Source organism: Balaenoptera physalus, assembly GCF_965194825.1.
Source record: "Balaenoptera physalus genome assembly, chromosome: 3".
Classification (NCBI taxonomy): domain Eukaryota; kingdom Metazoa; phylum Chordata; class Mammalia; order Artiodactyla; family Balaenopteridae; genus Balaenoptera; species Balaenoptera physalus.
Window position 1 is genome coordinate 150,919,664 of NC_138890.1, and position 21,830 is coordinate 150,941,493.

The 21,830-nt window shown below is 45.7% G+C and overlaps 1 protein-coding gene across 13 annotated transcripts in view; it reads right to left on the minus strand.

The window, feature by feature from the left end:
* Nucleotides 1-21,830, minus strand: part of PDZD2 (PDZ domain containing 2) — a 372,225-nt gene that overhangs the window by 123,974 nt on the left and 226,421 nt on the right. The window contains exons 1-3 of one of the 13 annotated variants that reach the window (XM_082453646.1): nucleotides 7,922-20,101; nucleotides 3,815-6,357; nucleotides 2,146-3,259 (exon numbers count right to left, since the gene is read on the minus strand). The exons of 8 other annotated variants lie outside the window; for them this stretch is intronic. In XM_082453646.1, the coding sequence (XP_082309772.1) occupies nucleotides 2,146-2,204 (59 nt within the window). In that variant the 5' untranslated portion in view covers nucleotides 2,205-3,259; nucleotides 3,815-6,357; nucleotides 7,922-20,101. Of the gene's footprint in view, nucleotides 1-2,145; nucleotides 6,358-7,921; nucleotides 20,102-21,830 lie in introns of those variants that run through there. 4 more of the 13 variants (XM_082453658.1, XM_082453648.1, XM_082453647.1 and 1 more) reach the window with 4 other exon arrangements.

Here is a 21,830-nt window from a genome sequence, read left to right on the forward strand (position 1 = left end):
CACGTACAGGGATCGGACGGTAATCCTGGCCTCTCCGTGCCGAGCCGGGCTGAGGCCCCGGGCTGCAGGCAGGCAGCTGCAGCGCCCTCGCGGTTCACCTGGAGCACACGGGGCCCGGGAGCCCAGCAAACAAGCCGTCACAGGGAGGGGCACAGCTGCAGCAGCTTCCCGGCCTCCCGGTGACACACACCTGCTCCCACACCCTCTACCCCACCCTTTACCCCAGGCCTGAGCTGCCATCACCTTCACTGCCCAGCCTGGCAGCTACTCCAGGCTCTGAAAGACCTAACATATGACACTTGGAAGCAGGTGAAGTTTGCCCTTCGAGATTCTCCCCCTTTCCCACTCCTAGGACATCTCTTCCCACAACCGAGCATTACAAGAGTTAAGTTATTACCTACAACTAAGATGGATTAAAATGATTAAAAGTGAGTTTGGGAAACGCAGGCCGTTCTTTGGATTGCTGTGGGCTTCCTCCTAGCTACGCTGAATTTGTTAGAAGTGCAGAAATCTCAGGCCTCACCGCAGACCTACTGCATAAGAACCTGCATTTTCTCAAGATCCCCAGGTGATTCGTAAGTTAGAACACACCCTACTGTCCTGGGTTAATATTTTTCTCCTGGTAAATGAAGATCTAAATAAATATCAAATGGTAACCTTTAAGACAGGTTTCTTTCTTTTCTTTTTTCTTTTTAAAAAATTTTTGTACCATGGGCCTCTGTCTGGAAAAGTCTCAAAATAATATTTTTAATGCATAAAATACCTAGGATTACAAAGAAAACCAATTAACGTTGAAATACAATAGGCTAAATATTTTTAAATGTAAACTATCATAACCCCTGTGCTTTTTTATTGACCCGTTAGGGACCTCTAGCAACAAATTTATTAACTGACATATTTTCAAAGTAGTAATGAGTGTTGATGATATTGAAAGACACCCACCACAAACGATACGTATCACGTCTACTGGTGACAGTGACACGGGGGCTGTGAATACGACTGTGTTTTGCTGTCCACATCCATTATTGAAGGAAACACTACATTTGAGCTACAGTTTAGTGACAGTAAACATTTAATGTTCTTCCCTTCAGGTTTACTGTACCCCGCTCCCCCCCAGAATCTATTCCTAGAATCTAGGTTATGAGGAAGAGATGCTTAGGGACCTTACACAAAAGGAGTATAGAGAGATGTGCCCCGTATCTGTGTTTCTGTCTGTCTGGTCTTAGTTGGAGCACAAGCTGGTCAAATCACTGCCTTCTCTGATAGCTACTGCGTTTGCTTTTTGGCTTCTGTGAGCTGGCCCCCCCACAAGTTCCCACCACAGAGCTAAACACTTTGACATGTAATAAGTACTTCTGATCAAATCCCTTAGGTTGGGGTCTAAGTCTTTCTGAAAGGGACATGCCAGGCTACGTTGTGAATACCATTACACAGAGAAACTAAAATAATCCCATTTTGTAGGAAGCCGCCTTCTCCATCTACATAGCTACTTCCATACAAATGTGGATTTAATATAAATTACAGACCCTGAGTTCTGAATCATTCCCCCAGCTCTGCCAGAGAGGCCGGGGCAGCTCCCTGTCTCTTGGATCATAAGCACCTTTTCAGGGTAGTTTTCTTGCCGAGAATAAGCAACACTTCCCACAGCCATGTCAACTGTGGTTCTCAAAATAAGATCCATTTTCAGAAAAAGCCAAAATCGATTTGTCTCTGAATTTCAAAATTGTACATCCAAGTCGTCTACACCGCTCCGCGGGCTATTTTCCCCTCATGCTAACCGAAGCGCCATGAAAACAAAATGGGACCTAACACAGCAGCCTGGGGAAGTTCATCTGACACTCGGTTTGAACTCTCACAGAAAAGCGTCTACTACACAGTGAGGCATTTCTCTAAGAAAAACAGATTATGTGAGCATGTTTGAGCCACACGCTTACAGAAGAGAAAACAGACCTACACATCTGAGACACATTCTTACATAAAGAGTTATGCTAAAAATCAACCATGTTCCCAGGTCCATATGATCACCATGAATTAACTATTAACTTCGGCTTGCAACCCTTTATACACACACACACACACACACACACACACACACACACGACCACAGTCACTCACACTTAGCCTTTCTTTAATAGGCTTGCTCACCTGATAAAGTTGACTAAACCTTGCATTTTGAATGTCCTACTATGAGTTAGTTGTATCATCCTTATTTAGTTTTGCACCCATCCTGATTCAGGAGCTTGTAATCTAAAATAAGTAATATAAGAAAGAAAATAGGCTGGAAGCAGAGGAAACCTCACAGATTAGAGAGTCTGTCTGCTGATAACGAGTCTATCATAGTAAATCATATCAGGGTAAAACTGATTTCAAAAATCAGCACTGTATTATTCACTGTCGCTGGGCTTAGAAAGGTTTGCTATCTCAGCTTTGAGACCGCTTGGGTTTGGGAGTAACCTGGAGGCAGCTTCTGGAGTAGAAGAAGAACTCACAGGTAAAAAAGACTAAAACTGATAGCAGACCCTCTCCCAATTCTGAAATCCCAACGGCAACAAATGCAATTAATTAAGCCCCCAGGATGCTATAGAAATGACTCATGTTTCTCCTAATGAGAGTTTGAAATAACTGACTCCACTCACTTTTAAGATGAGGTGTTAAACTTTTGTTGCCATAGAAACGCATTAAGAATGTCTAATTAGTTATAGACACAAGAATGTCTAATGCCTCATCATTTTGAAAACAGCAGGATTCCCACCACACCAAGTTTGGTCGGGCCACTGGGACCCCAGTAAAATCCTCACGCACCGAGATGTCCCCAGGTCCCTTTCTCAGTTTCAGCGTTCCATTCTCTTTTAACATTCTTTGACTCACTTGAGGGAAACTGAAGTCAAGCAAGTTCTAGCCTGTGAAAAGGATTGTGTAAAAGACTTAGCTTTACAAACCCAAACTGCATCCTTCATTTCTGCCACCTTCTTCCCGGCAGTGCTTGAAGGTAATTTTCTGTTTCCCCTCCAGGTCTTTATTGCTCCCCTGCCAAAACTGTCTTGCGTCTGTTACAATAAAATACCTGTGATGTTTTTCAAAGCCAGCAGCTTCCTGCCAACAGTCAACCTTCTACCCCACAGGCAGCCATCTGGGAACTTCAGTCAAAGTGTTGCAAGCTGAAGGTGATGGTGGAATTTGGCAAGTCCAAGGCGGGATTCCTTGGAAGGCAGAACCTCCTTTTGCTGATGGAGCCAGCCAGCAGGAGAAAATAAGAATACTTTTGCCAAAGGGGCAGAAATAGGAGCACAAGGCAAGAGGAAAGGGTTGCTGTGCCATCAAGAGCACCATGACAAATCCTGAGATTCATGCCGTTTATAAGGTCAAGCATGGTGCCTGTGAATTCCCTCCCCCTTCCCCCTGGCTTGGGCCATTCAATTCATGTTCTGCTTTGGGTAGGAATTCGAAAATGTTTGTTGTAAGACCACTTTTTTTTTTTTTTTTGAAGGGGGAGGGAGGAGAGCTGGTAAGAATGTTTAAGTTTTTCTTAAAAGGGCAAGGCTTGGGGAAATATAATGTATCAACAGGAGGCCATCTATCTACCCATTCAGGGAGTAACCTGCACCTGCTGCTTTGCCCCCACAGTCTGAGAAGTCTCACTGAAATAGGGGCTTTTCACCAAACTGATTCCCAACGGCCACTCTCACCCTTCCTCAGACTTGCCCTATTCTACCAATTTCCAACTTGGTTTCCATCTTCTAATTTGGGAAGAAAAATAGTGTGGAAATTAGAGAGGCAAAGAAGATGGTCCAAGAGTGTCTTGTTTTAAGCCTACCTGATAGCTCCCAAACCTTGAAATTCCGAAAATCCAAACCATGGGGGTGAGCTCTCTCTTTCACCAAAGGAATCACTTCTGGTCTAACTTCTCAGTGCCGAGTTCTTCTGGTGCATGTAAAACATAGCTGTATTGCTTCTTCAGGAAGAGATCAAAAAAAAAAAAAAAAGGGAGGATCTAGAGTACAGGGTCACTGTCAGGGCCTGAGTCACCGTGCAGGGACCTCGTATCTGAGCCAAGACTGAGCTCAGGCCCTGCCCTACTTGAGGCCACCTGCGGAGCCGTGGTGTGGCTGCATGCCCATGCGCACCTGGATTGAACCAACCGAGGCACCCTGGGCCAGACGTGCCCGCGGGAAGAGCAAAGTTATTGGAGGATCTCCTAGTGGGGCACACTCAGCCCGCTCCTTGGCTAAACAGGGCAGGTGCCGTGTCAATGGAGAAGGAAAGCTGCCGTCTTGTTCCCCGGCCATGGAGAAGAAGGCAGTTGCCACTGGGACCTCCAAGGTGAAAGGGATTTTGTGCTACACCCCCTGGACGCCACTGCAGAAAATGTATAAAAATCACATTTGGAACTGAGAGGGTGCATTGCCTACAGAAGGTCTTAAGGAATTTTTAACTTGTACATGAACACAAAGCCACACAAAGCGATACCTGCCAGCCACTGAGATGTGAAATTATTGATTCCCTTCCATGGACGTGATCACCCATTTTCTCTCACTCAGAATCATAACTTCTATTTGCTCAGCCGTTCCTCTCCTTTAGGTTTACACACTTTTGCACACATATGCACACATCTAGCTCAGTCTTTTATTCCATTCACCATCAGGAAAAAGCTGATGAGCAGAGGTCAGACTCCAGCCCTGTCCAGAGAGCCAAAGGGAGGGGCAGATGCGCCAGGTTTGAGCCAAAACACTCAGTCCTCCCAACGTGCTATAAATGAGTGGGCTAATTAAGGGCTGCTCATGGCATGTGCTCCACTTCAGCTCATGATCAGACTCTGCCTGCCTCCTTAGGAGCCAGCTTGGTCGTACAGCTCAGAAGTGAAAAGGTCCCTCTTGCTGCCTTCAGACACCAGGTAGTTCTAGGTCTCTGAGATCCGTACCGCCGACTCATGCAGAGGCCTTCTGGGAAACCAAAGCTGACCCTTCGCCTCAAACCCTGCCCCACTGAGTCTGGCCACACAGACCACGCCGCCTGGGGCAAGTTTGATCAATTCCCTCATGTGCTGTGATTCCTGACTATCTGCCCCTCTCGTGGGGAGCCCAGGCCTCCGTTTGGTTGGCTTCCAGTTGAGTTTTAGGAGTTACGCAAATCAGATTTCTGACTATGTCTGAAATTCTGGTGCATACAGGAATAGCAGGTTGCTTAATCTCTAAGTTCATAGCCAACCCTCTTTCTAAATACAGACAAAGGTGAGGCCTTGCTCACATGGTAGATTAAAGGACCCACCCTCGCCAGGTCTGACAACCTGACTTGTCAAGTGTATTGCCGCCATCTTGTTTTCCAGGCTCCGACTCCCATGGGGCACCATATGTACATCTTTTCATCCTTCCTCACTTGTTTTCATCTGTCAGAATAGGCCCCACCCCCATTCTTCTCTACTGACAGCATCCAATTTCCAAATACAGGAGGATAGATGGCTGCAATGTCCTGGAGAAAAAAAAATTATACCAGCCATTTTATTTCTCTTCTTAAACTACAATCTTCTTGTGAAAACTTTCCTGTGTTTCTGCAATGCACAATAAGCTACTTACAAATGTCAGCTGCACATCCAGGCCTGCAGTTCTGACACAAAGTAAGCATGAGCAAGGTCACTAGATTTTCCTCTTATTAGAAATGACATTAACAATGAAATCCTGTTGCTGGGTCAAGAAGAATCGTATGTTCAGGGGTCAGGTTGGCCGGCCGACAGTAAGCTTTCTTACAGACCAATAAAGAAACACTTCTAAATATGAGAAAATATGATATTCACTTAACTATCTTTTTTTTTTTAAATTACAGAAAGCATCTTTTTTTTCAAAGTGACAACACCGAACAACTCTGATTGTACCTGTCTGTCCAGCACTCAGTCTGCAAAAGGGGAAAAAAAGGAAATGAAACATTTTTGAGTAAGATAGATGAGTTTTGGTTCCCCCATCAGATTCTTTCAGTGGCAGACACAGTCAACATGTGGTGGGTCTCAGAGGTACCTACACCAGCGGCTTCACCAATGAGAGGACAGGGTGAAAACCCAACTGACATTTCTTTCCTATTGTTTGTACCCTGCAGAAAATCTTCAGTTTCCTGGCTCCAGAATCTCCCCTTTTGGGGGTGGAAATGCCATCTAACACAGATTCAGAAACTAAAATCAGTTTGCAAAACGACAGCCCATTTGAACCACCAAGGACTTAATGAGCTGATCAATCCGCTGGTCACACTGCTCCTGAATGATGTCAATCAGGGGTCAGCAAAGGTCTCCTCTAACAGGTCAGATAGTAGATATTTTAGGCTTTGAAGGCCACATCCATCTCGGTCCTATATTCTTTGTTTGTTTCTTCAACCCTTTAAAATGGAAAACACATTCTTAGCTCGGGAGCCATACAAAAACAGGCTAGGGCAGGCTGGAGGTGGCCCACGAGCCACAGTGTAGCGCTCTCTGACTGCTTCCAGAATGGACCCTAGAATGGAGGCTGCCCCCTGGCTTGCCTTAATTCCCTGCTGACAGCACCTGCGACAGACCAGTGTGAGGACGGGAGACGAAGGGGCCTCACCCAGCAGGTAGATGGTAGCAAGAGTCGGGGTGGAGAGGTTTCCTAGAGACCACAGGAGTGATGCTCCCCGACCCACGAACGGGTCTAGCTGTGGAAGGCTGAGAGGTCGGAGATAAGGTTCAGGCTTGCTTGACTAAGCACCGCCATCTCCCAAACCTCCAGGCCTAAAATGCGAAGCCACAAGACTTGGCCACCGCGGCATGAGGACGACAGCCAGCCAGGGAGCAGTAACTGCGGCAGCTCCCATATCTGCCTTCCCAGACAGACAGTAGGGCATTCTCAGAAGCTCAGACAGTGCCAGTGTTCAGGCTGGACTATTCGGCTGGAATGAAGTTCTCTGCCTAATTCTGACACTCCTGGCACGCTGACCACACACACCACTTCCGACCTACCCCACGTCAGCTCAATTCCATGACACTCTGACCACTTCATCGTGGCGGAAATCCAGGTCAAATTATCCAGGTGCCTGTCAGAAGCAAAGCCTGGAAATGGTTCAGAAAGCCAGGCTGGCAATGGTCTTTTTTCTGTTCTGCTTCTCTTATCACAAGCCCCGATGATGGAAGGGATGCTCTGAGACTCAGCTACAACCGCGGGAGCCCCAAATCTGTCTTTACCTTGTCCTCGAGTGTGGCTGCCACCCATGACCCTCCCTGTTTATCTTCTGCTCCTGAGTGCGAAGATGGCATGGTGACAATTTCCAATCCTCGCCCCCTCACACGATCCACACCACCCGCCCCCCGCCCCCAGACAAATATTCAGGATCCACACTTTGCTCTCACCATTCTTTCCAATTCCCTGATTGAGAAGCTGAGCAGCGGCAGCCTGCCTTAATGGAGAAAACATTAGTGCATTCAGGCTTCGCTCTGGACCCCAGTCAATTTCTAGATATTTCCCAGCTGTTATACATCCACCTCCTTTCTTACAAAAGCCAGTAAAAATTAGCAAGCACCTTGTTAGCTTGGAAGTAAGAAAATACAGCAACAGTCAAGTCTGAAAATCAGTTTCTCGTTGACTATCTTCAAAGTACTGATTCTAAAACAGTGTCTGCAGCTCATTGATTATCTGCCAATTTTTAAATCGATTTTTAACTTAAATGCTGTAAGATCCGGGGTGACTTTAAGGCAACCCCTAGAATATAGCTGTCATTTGGTCATCAAACTAGTAACTGAGAAAATCTCTGGCTTGGGCGGATATCAGCATAATGCAGGCTAAGTCTGTTTCTTATGTCAATATTATCTTCTCATTTCTCATACACTTAAAAAACAAAACAAAACAAAAGAAACCTTTGGAAGACATGTAAGTTGTGTTCAGAGAGAAAATAAGATTCTCCTGGCTGCTCAGGTCTCCCCTCCTACCTGCTTCATGAGCTGATCGGGTGAACGTCTTCCACTGTGTTTCACAGCCGCTGGCACAGGACAAACTCCAAAGTGTGTTGTGCTTCATTTCCCTTCTCCATTCAGTTCTATAAAGTCCTGGGTTATGAACTATCAACGAAAATGTGAGCCATGCCAGTGCGAGCTCCGACATCCTGCCAAGTCCCCATATTCTACTGAGCCCAGGAGTACGAGCTCTATCATTCTGTCTCTCTCTCTTCCCTCCTCCTCTCAGCTTTACCTCCTGAGCCTGAGGGCCCCATGCGCAGCACTCAGATCATCTTTCATTTATGAATGCATCCTGTTAAACTGTGTTTGTAGGAGGACAAGCCAACCCTTGCCCTGCCAGTGAAGTGGAACTATGCTGCTGAAACGGCTTTGATTTTCTGAGAGTACAGGGGAATCAGACCCTGGCAGAAGTTATGCATGCCTTCCTCCTGCAGACATCTGTGAATCAGCTCTTCTACCAGCAAAGGAGACACACCTTGGTGACGGAGTCAAAACAGCCCCATTATACAGACACCACCACCGCCCACTGAGGTGGATTGACGATTTCAGGCATAAGACAACCAGAAATACACTGAAATGTGTATTTCATGTGCCCCAAAATGTGAAGCTAGGATACTGGGTTGAGAAATTTTCCATACGGTCACCTAACGCTTAACAAACCAAGTATTTTACTTTGCATTTTATACCAAAGGGCCAGATTCTTATTGCATTCAAGTAGGAATAACAATTTTACTCCCATTTAAATAATTTTGCCATCATGACCCCAAAGCAACAATTTTCCTAACCCAACAGCACTCCCATCTTCTTCCCCAGACCACTATCAACAAAAACACCCAGCCCTTGAGAACACTTACTCCAGTTAGAATGTCAGCAGCTAGGAAGATGATTGGATTTTACTCTCTAAGACTTTATCAGAAAACAGAATTAAAAAATGAAAACAGGATTCCATACATATATCGTCACTCCTACTATGTGTAAAATTCACCTTATTCTGCAGCTACAGCAAGAGGGGTCTTTCATGATCCACCAAACAGAGACAGAGGTCTCCGAAACCCTACAGCCTTCATGGTAGGTATGGAAATTCACAAACTGCTTAAATGGGAATAATGTTATTAAAATCCTGATTATCCTTTAGAAGCCACACTTGTCGGGAATAAAAGAACAAATGTTGTCTGCTCACTGGAGTCACTGTCAGGGCGTGTTTCTAGAAAACCCAGAAGGACTGCTGGGTTTTAGGACTGTTTGTTTTTAATCTCTTCATTTCTTTTAGAGTTTTATCCACTATGGAGTCCCCTCCCCCTCCCAGGAACTCCAATTATCATGAGCTAGTCCCAAACACCATGGGAAATTCTTCATTCTTCACAATTGTTTTTAAATTTTTCATATATTAAAAAACTGATGACTGAGTGTCCCAGGAAGTCTGTGTTTTTGTTTGTTGGTTTGTTTTTGTTTTTTATAATTAGATGGTTAAAAGGTCTCCTAAAAAAAAAATGCTATATATTTCTGTACATTCTCCAAATCAGGTTCTAGTCATCCTAACACCCTAATACCACATCCTTGAAAAAAAACAAGCCATCTGCCTTTCACAGTTAAGAAAAAGAAAAGAAAGATAAAAAATCACTGATGTATACACGATGTTTCACTGGTCGGGCAGAGAGAACTGACAGGAGGATTAGTGCCGAGTCTCCAAACCCAAGCAGGAAACCCCGGAGCAGTCTGAATTGTCACATGCAGTCCAGGGGCCTGAGAACTGATCACGTAGGTGACCTCCTGGGACTTACCTTCCCAGTTCAAGGAGCGTGGACTTGCTCTGAGTTTAGCTAAGGAGAAGAAAAGTTGTTCTTTAAAAAAAATTTTTTAAAGAAGTGAGGGAAAAAAGGAGGTTAAAATTTTCTTGGCCCATGATCAAGCTACAGTCTTAACCAGAGGTAAAATTTGCCTATAGAGTATTCTCTCCAGTATTGGTTTGTGACATCTGCCAAAAATCTATGGTGAAAACAGTTATTCCACCTTTCTTTCGTCTATTCTCTCAACAAGTATGGATAATATATCATATAGTTTTGCTTTAAGGGGAAATGCTGCTAATTTACTCATAAAATTGGCCGTGTAGCATGTACCAGAATGCAGCAAGTACACAAGCCATTAGAAACATCCAAGGATTCAGGGCAGATGAGTTTTTGGTCAAATTGCCCACATTGAGTCTGGAGCTTGGGAATTCCCTGGAGGTCCAGTGGTTAGGACTCCGTGCTTTCACTGCCGAGGGCCAGGGTTCAATCCCCCGTTGGGGATCTAAGATCCCACAAGCCTCGTGGTGAGGCCAAATAAAATAAAATCATCAACTTGAGATGCCTGTTTTAAAAAAAAAAAAGCATCTTAAAAAAAAAAAAGAGTCTGGAGCTCTGCTTCCATCTCATGCGCCACGGTTCCTGGGCTTAGGAGACCACTATGCCCTCCTCCTCTGTGACGTGGGAGGGAGCCCATCGATTACTTAGTTGTACCTTCTCATTGGTGGGGATGTGGAGACAGAGGCCCAGAGACACAGGAAACTTGCCAAGGTCAGGGCACATTAGTGGAAGTCCTGAGATTAGAATACAGATCTTCCAGATTCATACGCTAGGACAGAGCTAGCTGGACAAGATGTAGATCTTCATAGCCAAGAACTACAGGCAGGGGCTCAGTGATGGCTCTCCAGCTGGATACAAAGCCCAGCCTAAGGACACACCAGACTCTCCCATGAGCAGAAGCAGAAGAGTAACAAGAAAAGGAAGTTATCAGAAGCACAGGGAGCTAGGGATTGACCCCCCAACAGAGAAAGCAACTAACAATACACAAAAGCCAACGGACACTTCTGGGTACATACCTAAAAGAATCGAAAGCAGGGCCACAAAGGGCTATTTGTACAACCACATTCATAGCAGCAATGCCCAAAAGGTGAAAGCAACCCAAGTGTTCATTGATGGAGGAGTAGAAAAACAAAATGTGTTATATACAGAGAGAGAATAGAATATTATTCAGCTATAAAAAGGAAAAAAACCCTCAGACATATGTTACAACAGAGATGAACCTGGAGGATATTATGCTAAGTGAAATAGTCACAAAAAAACATACTGTATGATTCCCCTTTTGTGAGGTACCGAGAGAAGTCAGATTCACAGAGACAGCAAGCAGAATGGTGGTCTAGGCGTTGGGGAGAGGGGAGAATGGGCAGTTATTGTTTAATGCGTAGTTTCAGTTTTGCAAGATGAAAAATGTTCTGGACATGGATGGGGTTGCACAACGACGTGACTATACCTAATGCCACAGAGCTAGACGCCGAAAAATGGCTAAAATGCTAAATTTTATATTATATATACAGTTGTCCCTTGGTATCTGCCGGGGATTTGTTCTAGGACCCACCACATTTGCCAAAATCTACATATACTCAAGTCCCACAGTTGGCCCCCTGTATCCACGGATTTCGCATCCCCAGTTTCAACCAACCTCGGATCATAAACATAGTAGTATATGTATTGGAGAAAAAAATCACGTATAAGTGGACCTGCGCAGTTCAAACCCACGTTGTTGAAGGGTCAACTGCATTTTGAAAAAGCCAGTGGAATCCGAATTTTCTTTACAATTTCCCATCAGCCAATCCTAAGGCTATCAGGCTTCATATTATTGAAGCCACAAAGTGAAAAGACTATCACTTGCCAAAATTCATAAGTGACTTGAACACACAGCAAGCACTCAAGTTTCCTTCTCTCCGTTCCCCATGCCCCAGTCAAAAATAATTCACAGAGAATGAGGAAAGCCATCAGGTGCTCAGTTTGCTTCCATGTCCTGTGATGGGAGCTGATGGGAACACCCTGCAGCCGGGCAAGCAGGGACAGCCGTGACCTGGAAACTTGAAGAAGCAGCTCCCTTCCAACTTCTGTCATCAGTGCAGAGGTTTCACCAACACCCTTGAGAAAGCCAGGCTCTATGCAGCTGTGATCCATTCTTATCCTCTACAAAGCTCTCTTAGAGCTCACACACCCCTTTCACCTCCCTCCACTTTGGCAGCATATACTGATGCCATTATGCTTTTTTGGTCCTTAATTATATACAGAACTGACTTTTAGCTGTTGAGGCTGTCCAATTAGACCCTAAATTGCTGGTGGATAGAACTTTCCAGCCCTCTGACCATCTATTCTCAGCCTCCATCCTTGACTTCCCTCCTCCCTCCTGGCAGCCCAGGGTATCTGGAGGAGCACCAGCATTTCTCTCCCTTACCTCTTCCCTGGATTCTCCCCTCTACATCCACAGCAATAACAACCAAGGAAGAGCCGCCAACTTCTCAATCTCCATCTCTCTTCAGAGTTTCAGACCCAGACCTCCCCCTGCCTCCTGCCCAGCTCCAGCTGGATGTCCCGCAGACATCTCAAACTCAGCATGGACTGAAATAGAACCAGTTATGCTCCCCGTCACCTGGTCCCTCCTCGTATATTTCCTCTTTTCATTACTGTCAATCCCCAGTCACTCAAGCACAGATGAGTCATTCTGGACTCCTCTCTCCCCTCACATTTGGTGGTGAGATCCTGTCAACTCTACTTCTTAACTCTTTCACCTGTGCCCTCCCCTGTATTCTGTCACATTTTAGGGCTTTGACTCCAAACTACTCTCTCTTCCTCAGTTGCTGATCCCTTCAATCTATCCTGCACACTGACACATCCAATGGTAAATACATAAGACCTGCTTGATAATTTCTCATTGTTCTAATAATTTCTCATGCCCAAAGAGGAAAGCCATTCTTGATCTCGTTCCAGCGCCTGCATCAGGAAACATGCCGGCTGCTGCTGTTTTTCGTGTATCTACGCTTGCACATAAACCAGTGGTTCTCTCCTACGGGGAGGAGGAGGGGTTGCTACTGGCATCTAGTGGGTAGAGGCCAGAGATATTGCCAATCATCCAACAATGCACAAGACAGCCCTCTGCAACAAAGAACAAACCATATGGGTTCTTAGAGCATTAGATTATACTGTTCATTGTTACCATGATGGCTTCCCACCCTAGGGGCTGCAAGCACAAAGGACATCGGGGTGCAGGAAATTGAATGAGGAAAGCAGGTTAGGCAAAAGCAATAGCGGGTGTTTGGGACTGGAGCAGGCGTGTCCTTCCAAAAGCATTCAGATTCAAAGCCAAAAATCCTGAGCTGACCCCCAAAGCAGGGGGTGGGTTCACAACTTCTTGGAGGCTCCTGAGCAGGGGTGGGGTTGTTCACCTCTCCCGCACTTGCTTCCTTGGAAATAACGGATCAATATGTATTGAAAAGTTCCCTCTTATAGTCCCTTCAAAGCCCGGCATGCTCCTAAGTTCTAGTAAATAAATGGAGAAATAGGACAAAACTCTCTTCATCTCAGATCCTTAATACAGTTTCACTGTCCTTTTGAATTTTTCCCCCCAAGGGTGCTTTCTTTGTAATCTTGCTAATGACCTCACTCTAGTTTTTCTGAAAAACAAAACAAACAAAAACAAAACAAAACAAAAGCATTCTACAAAATACCAGTGTGAGGAGATGTTCTAGGGAAGAAAGACTCCATGGTCAAATAAATTAGAGAAATTTACATACTAGCTCTCCCTTTAAGGGGTATGTCCAAATCTTATTTTATCAAACAGTTCTCACCCCTGCCTTTTTACCATGTGGCTTAGTAGTCGGAAACAAGTGCTTTGAGTTTTTGAAACACTCTCAGATGCTCCTCCTTGGCCTCCCTTCGGTATAGGGCATTTTTTTTGGTTTAAACTTCCCTTTGTGCGCAGAAAAGTGCCAACGCCCCCTAACTCAGTCCCCATCGCTGAGGCTGGGACCCTCCTCTCCTTCTCATAGCTTGTCTCCACATCTAAATGAACACGGGCACTCTGAAACTGCCCAGTATTCATCAAGAAGGAGCCGTCCTGGGTAAAGGTAGAGGGATGCAAAGGGAGTTCACACGGCAATAAGAAAGTAAAATGGAACAGTAAGTACACAGCTGAGGAACAGGACCTGGATCCTAGACAAGGACACCTGTCTCTTAGGGCTACTGGTCATCTCAGGCCAGCTTTTCAGAATCAAGGCCTATTAATGAGGATTAGGTCTGTCCATGAAAAAAGATAAGCATGTTTCTTCTGGACATAGATGGAGAAAAGGACCAATCACTTTGGGGCAAGGAAAACCTGCCTTTAGAGGAGCAGCAAGCCTTTATGACTTACACATCTGACCGATTCCCCCACGGAAAGCTGGAGCAGCCCACACCCTAATGTCAAGGCATCTGTACCTGCCTGGGCCCTAGCCAAGGACAAACCACTGAAACACACCAGCCAGGGGTCTTGGTCACCAGATAAGTTCTCAGCCCCCGCTTTCTAGTCTGGCTTGTCTGTCCAATCAGTCTTTTGACTTGGGGGTAGCTTTGTCATAGAAATGGAGACATTTTTGGTTTCAGAAACTAAATCCAGCCCCATCATGATTTGAACTCACTCCCATGAATCCTGCCCCAACCTGAGGACTCCCTGGACCAGGACATGAGAGTCTGTGGTTACTCACACTCAGTGGGGCGGAGGGAACAAGGGACCTCCTTAGCCAATGTCAAGGCCACCTGCAGCTTGCGATCTCTCTCTAACGCCTCTCCAGGCCCTGGGGTCTCTAAGAAGTCAATTTCAGGAGCATCCCTGCAGACATTTCCCCAAAGCTTTGGTACCTGGTCTTGTTGGTGTCCACGAGATTAGCTCTCAAGACCAGAATCAAAGAGTAATTAAGAAGGGTCTTCTCAACCCAAATGTGGAACATCTGGTGAATGGATAAATAAAATGTAATTCATTCATCAATTAATTATTATTCAGCAATATAAATGAGTAAAATACTAATATATGCCACAACATAAATGAATAAGAAAGCATTATGTTAAGGAAAAGAAGCCAGACATAAGATCACATATTGAGTTATTCCACATATATGAAATGTTCCGAAAAGGAAGCTATAGAGATGTAAAGTAGATCAGTGGTTGCCTGGGGCCAAGCATGGAAATAGAGAATAATTGTAATTGCGGATGAAGGATCTTCTTGCGGTGATAAAAACGTTTAAAACTGGATTATGGTAATGGTTTCATAACTCAGCTTATTTAGTAAAAATTATTGAACTGTAAATTCAAAAGTGGATGAATTGTACGGAATGGCACTTATATCTCAATAAAGTTGCTTAAAAGTAAAAAAAAAAAAAGTGCCTTCTCTAAGCATTTGTGCTATGCAGACTTGCTGGGCAGATGAGACCCTGTCCAGAGGAGAAGATTCCCACCGGGGCAGGACAACGTGTGCTAAGTGGGAGGTGATGGATAAAGGAAGTGAGGGGGCAGGATTTCCACAGGGAGGCGTCACCATGGGCTGGGGCGAGCAGGAGCTACCTTCCCCAGGACATGGGTCTTAAGTAAAGGCTGCTTCTCGGTTTTGACGTTTCCCACAATTTCAGACTCCTCCCTTCATAGGTGAAAGGAAAGTGGGCTACTCCTCACGCTTGCTGCACCTGGAGACAATCGGGTTCCAGCCCGACCCACCTGGCACCATCATAGCAAGCAGAACGTGCCAAATGGCAGGCTTGTTAAAAGACCTGCTGGAAAGGACTGCTGCCAGCCTGGTTCGGAATCAGATTGCCGCCCACCCATACTGCTTGGAGCCCATGAACTGGACGAGCTTGAACTCCACAGTCATAATTCCATTAAGACTCCACACAAGGAAACAAAAATGGGGGGCAGGGCTTAGAATCTCCCACTCTCTATATTTTATTTTTACTACATTGCTATTGTCAAGTAGTCAAAACAGCCACTCATTTGGTTCTCAGAAACTGAAGGTGGTGTGGATGGTTAATTACTCCATAATGACTCCACTGAGTGAGGTACGTCCTAAATGCATGTAGACTGTAGAAGTACACACCTTCTAGAAGGCTCAGAAGCAGGAGGCCAAGTTCTGGTGGTTCCCAACAGCAGGAGGATAAGCTTAAATTTCTACTCTTGCCAAGGTGCTAAGCAGTCAAGGGGAGCCGCTGAGCTATGCTGCTTTGGTCACCTGAACAGTGTGTACACCCAACGCACGGCCCACGCCTGTGACCGGGCTGCGAGTGCATTTCAGATGGGCTGGTGAAACCTGTGTGAGCTAGAAATCTGTTTTTTCAAAGTGGTTTCTGTGAGAGCCAATTCCTTCCCTCCCTGTCTCTGCCTGCTCTTCTGTAAGCTTACCAGTGGCAATGGAATTCCCCAAATTCCCCGTGGTGCTCAGAGTTTTACAGGTTTATTGCACCCATTCTGTAATTTCCTGATCTCGAAATAATTCCTCTTCAAAAAAAAATATAGTCCCCTAAGCTTACCAAGTCTACATTAGAATGAAAAATTATTAACCTTTCCTACTCAGGTGGGGATGGGTGGAGTGAAGGCCTTGGAAGAAATCCATCAAAACCCACTAAATGCTCAATGACGCGTTTGGGCTCAGCAGTATTTTGTAAGTATTTTTCATCTTTACCAGGAAGAATCTTCTCTGTCAGAATCACGTCTGGGTCTGTGGTGGTAGGCACTTGACATCCAAACCCTCGGCCTTCAGAAGCACTGGTGAGGAAGCTAGGTCACATGTGGAAATTTCTTTCTGTGAGCCTCCAAACAATCACTTGTTTGTTCCTCCCACCACCTTTTTTTTCCCACAAGAAGAATGTCTCTAAATAATTGGAGGAGATTTCCCATGGGAATTGGGCAATGATGACTTCTAGGTCTTAAACTTACCTAAAACACTTTAAAAACAAAAGAAACAAGAATGTGCCTGGCTGGCCTGTAACAATACAAATTCTAGAAGAGCAGCCAATGCGTGAAACTTCTAGTACCTCAGTGGAGGGTGGGCACGGCAGGTAAAGCCTCTTTGGTTTGTATTTGCTCAACTAAGAATATGTGGTCCTCCTAGCACTGACCAATTGAAGTTTAATTTTAAGACCTATGAAAAAAGTTTGCACAGGGCCTTCATAATCTAAGTAGCAAGAATAATATCAGACTCCATAAGACATGAACTGGGTTCAAGAGCTTCAAAATTACTTTAGCTACAACCGTTTGTGTACAGTTAACACAGATTTCAGCGTGTCAACAAGAGAGGGTTAGATGCTTCACGGGGCCGGGGTGGGGGGCATGGAGGGGTGTGGTGGGGAGGGCATTGAGAGCCCAGAGTACAGAATGGAATCTTCAAGAGTTTAAGCATCTTCCCTAAATCACAGAGAGGGGGACAGTGGGGATTCAGATTTCCACCCAAATCAGGTTTGCCTGTTTACAAACCAAATGTTCTTTCCTCTCTGGTAACGGACTCTCAATGTGTCCCATTTGACACAGCAGATCTAAGTGAAATCTCTTAGGGGGGCAGCATATTTCACGAAAAGACAAGTGAATTTTGGTTGGACGACCGTGGGTTAAACTCAGCATCCCCTGCTTACTAGCTATGTGAATAATAAGCAAACATCTCTAGTTCTCAGCTTGCTCATATGAAGAAGTACAATGCATTTAGAGAGTTGCTGCTAAAAGAGAGAGATGGTAATGTTTGAGATCATCTCAGCACTGGCCACACAGCGGGCGTTCAATAAATCGTGGTCATAGCGACTTTTGTATAAAACCTATTCACTCCACTCCTATTTTTTTATATTTACGTTTCCTCTCCGCCGTTCTGGCTTATTTAGATCACTTACCAAATTATACCTGGCTTGTCCTGGTTCCACAAGTTCCTGGCTTAATTGAAAGTGACAAAGGGGACACGGGGAAGGAAAGCAGAGTGCTCAGGGAAGGGCGGTGTTCAAAGACCCAGAAGTCAGCGCTGTGGGGCTGCCAGCCCCAATCAGGCCACTGGTGACGTGACAAGAGGACGAAAGAAGGAACCACGTGCCGCCCAGGGTCTTCCCTGAAGAGCCACACAAAAACACCGACACGGAGTCCCGTTGAAAAACATCCTGGCCATTCTCCGGGTGACTGCTTGTGTCACCAACAAGATCAGGGCGCCCACTCGGAAGGGAACTGCGCTTTCCTTCTCAGGAGCACCAAGGGCTTCAACTATTTTATTTTCCAAGTTATCTCCTGTCAGGCTAAGGATGAGCCAGGTCTCAATCCTCTTTTTATTGATGAAGAAACAGAAGAAAAAAGAAGTGTAAAGACTAAGGCGACTCTAAAAATCAAGAGAGATGCCTGAAGCAGCATTGTTAGCTACGCTATTTACAAGGAAAAGTTAGCTCTGAGCGACTCGGGAACTCCAGGGGAACCATGGGTATCTTTGTCCTTTCCAGGGCTTACGATAACATTCCTTGGGGAGACTTCTGAAATATCCAGAATGAAGCCCATAAATGATTTCCAGCTGGTTCTATGACTGAACTTCTCAATCCCAGAAACTCTGTGTACTCACCCAGCAGGTTCCACGCAGATGAGTGACACTGGCAACTGAATGTGCCAGTACCCGTCTACCCAGCTCCATACCTCCCCCTTCCGCCTCACAGGCACCTTCACTCTGAGCTCTTGGAAAATCCTTTCAGAATTTCTCTTTTCTCTCAGTACTTTCTCCAGTGCAAAGGGATCCTATTTTTTATTTCCTTCCTAGCTCTCCTTGGCCATTGGTTTACAACAGGCACTATCTGGCAGGTGTCAAATGCCATAAACGTTCCAATCCTGTGACCCCCAGAGTTTCTCTGGGTCCAAAGCAAACTCCTGACTGTGGCCATCGAGCCCTTCGACTGGCTGACCCCATCTTCCTCGAGGCTCCCCGGTTGCCCTTATCCTTCCCGGCAGGCTGTTCTGTCCCCACCCTGGCCCAAGTGGTAGTGCCTGTCTTGGTCAACCTTTTCCTCCCATGACAGCCACACCCTTCCCATGTCTGCAAACAGTGCTATTGAGTTTACAAACAGTTCTGCACAAAGTGGACCGCCTATGGAGATGGTCAGCATAAGGACCCTCCATAATTACTGACTGATGTTGATAGGAGGCGCACACCTCTATCCTAATCACACTCAAGAAAACTGCCCCATTCCTCCAGGAGCTCCCCCACTTCCCCGGGCATCCCGACACTAGGTTTAATCTCCAAATGAAATGCTCTTGCCCAAGAATAGCTGGGTGGATGGCTTCTGCGCTTGCAGCGCTCTGCAGATGACAAAGCCTCCAAAGAGCTGGAATCAATGAACACCCAGGGATCCTTGAAGAAAACAGCCGAGCACGTGCAGGTCACAGCCTTGCAAAAGTGACACTCAAATCAGGACAAGCTCAGTCTAAAAATAGATGCACCTGAATTAGGACATGAGGAGATGTCAGAAGGCACGGGAACACCACACCTACATCACAGGGCTTGCTTGCTGGGCTGGGACACAGGGTGCCCCGGGTGTGAAGCAATGCAAAGACGGCACAGGTGTACTTGTTCACCTCTTGGTCAAAGGCAATCAGGAACCCAGTGGGAGTAGAAATCAAGCCTCCGTACCTGACTGAGGGCACACAAAGGCACTCTCCCGTCCCACACAACTGCAGCTGCGGTGGAGAAGCCAACCCCTGGATCCGGCCAACAGTCTCTGAATGACGCCAGGGAGATGTGTCTGCCCCAGGCAACACAAGGCCCTAGAATGGACCAATTAGGAAGGCTTTTTATTGTATAAATGCACCCAGAAAATACATCTAGAAAATGTCCAGGAAAGAACACGGAAAAAAAATTCCAACCTAAAAAACCCCAAACAGTTGTTTGCCTTCCAAGGACTAAGTCTTTAGACTTCACGAGCATTTCTGCAAACAGCAGGAGCATATAGGGGCCCATACCCCCTCCCTAAGGGCCCCCCAACCCGTGCATGTAGAGATGCCTACAGCCTCTGCCAGACCAACCTCCAATTAATTCTTCTTCAGAACAAGAGGCTCTGAATAAAGGATTTCTGAACAAAGCCCTGGTCTGAAGTTACCCTGTAAAAAGGAAAATTTCTCTGCTGACAGAGTGGAAAACAGGACTGTGCTCGGAGAAGGCCAAGCGTTCGTGAACCTGTCTGCATACTGCTGGTCCTTTCATCAGCTTTTCAAAAGCATCTCTAAGAATGATATTTGTTTCCATGCAGGATGAGTGTTGAAACAAAGAAAAATTAAAAATCAACACACACACCCCAGCGTGTGTGCATGCGTGTGCGCGTGCACACACACACACACAGAGCCCAGCACACATACAGACCAGGACCCCCTCTCTCTCACACCCTCAGCTGCCAGTCTTTAACACTTTGGCCTGTACTGGGATGAAATGAAGTGCTCATAAGACTTCAGGGTGTTTTAGTCAAACCCACAAACGCCCTTCTCTTGGGGAGAGAGTTGGGAAAGTCCGCCTGCCTCTAGGCTGACATGTCTGGATACAAGACTCAGACGAAGATGGTTCTCTTGGCTGAGTGCCCAAAGGACGAACAGCAAAGAATAGAGGAGACCCCCGGCCTCAGGGTTCCCTGCCTCGGTGGGGAACACCAGCCAACACAGGTTTGTGGCTGGTGACCTGGTTAACCGGGGAGTACGAACAAAATCTAGGGAGACCACAAGGCTGAAGCTGGTCTAGAAAGGGCCAGGTATAGCAGGCTCAGGGTCACCCTTTTTTCTTTGCATGGACTTGACAGCTGCAACCTAAGAAAGGGAAAGATTTTCCAACTAGAGTGTAGCCAACAGGAGGGTAGGTGCCATCTCTTCCCAATATTCCTTTGCATCAACTGCACAGTTCTGGAAACATCCAACATACTTTTCAAGAAAGTAAAGATGTCCGGCGCGAAGGTCCCCTAGCGCTTTTAAAAGAGATAGGAATCCATATCCAAAACGGTGCCTCTCTCGCAACAGCTAAGTACATTCTCTCCACTTCAGGCTTTCCCTGTGCCCTACATTTTGCTGAACTCAACCTCTGTATGTGCTCATCCTGCCAGGCTCCCTGTAAATATTTCATGCTGCCCCCATCTCCCTTACAAGCACTTGTCGGAATGACTGAGGTTGCTAGACTGGATTCGGGTTTGCTTCACCAGCTTTCTGTGTCAAGAAGGGGCACTGTACACAGTGCAGCCTCGATGTCAACTGAGCTTCCAGCTGGAACAAAACCAACCTTTGTCCCTGAATTACTGCCACAGTTTCCTCCCCTAAGGAAATGGGGTTAGCTGTGGCACCATATTTCATCGGGTTACTCTCACGCTGACCTCTGTCCTCCAAAAATTTCAGAGTGGTCCCCTGAGACACATGCCACCCACTCACAAAATTTTTCTTTTCAAAATGAGATCCTTGTGGTGATCATTTTGAAATGAATAGAAATATCAAATCACCACGTTGTGCACCAGGCACGAACACAGTCTTGTAGGTCAATTATACTTCAAACAAACAAACTCAGAGAAAAGAAGATCAGATTTGTGGTGACTAGAGGTTGGGGGGTGAGTGGAGGGGGAAGTGGATTAAGGTGGTCGAAAGGCACAAACTTCTGGTTATAAGATACATAAGTACTAGGGATGTCATGTACAACATGATTAATATAATTAACACTGTTGTGTGTTATATGTGAAAGCTGTCCAGTGAGTAAATCCGAAGAGTTCTCATCACAAGGAAAAAAAATCTTAATTATCAACAAAATTCAAAGAAAAACACACGCACACCTAAAATGAGATCCCCGTGTTAGGAACGGAATCTTGGGAATGACAATGCAGTGAATTTTTGTCATTAGTGATTTTAATTTATGAAACTCCAAGTTTGGGGAATTCCCTGGTGGTCCAGTGGTTAGGACTCCGTGCTCTCACTGCTGAGAGCCTGGGGTCAGTCCCTGGTTGGGGAACTAAGATCCTGCAAGTTATCCAAAAAATCCCAAAAAACCAAAAAACCAAAACCACTCCAAGTTTTTTTCTTTTTTTAAATGCTTTGGGGCT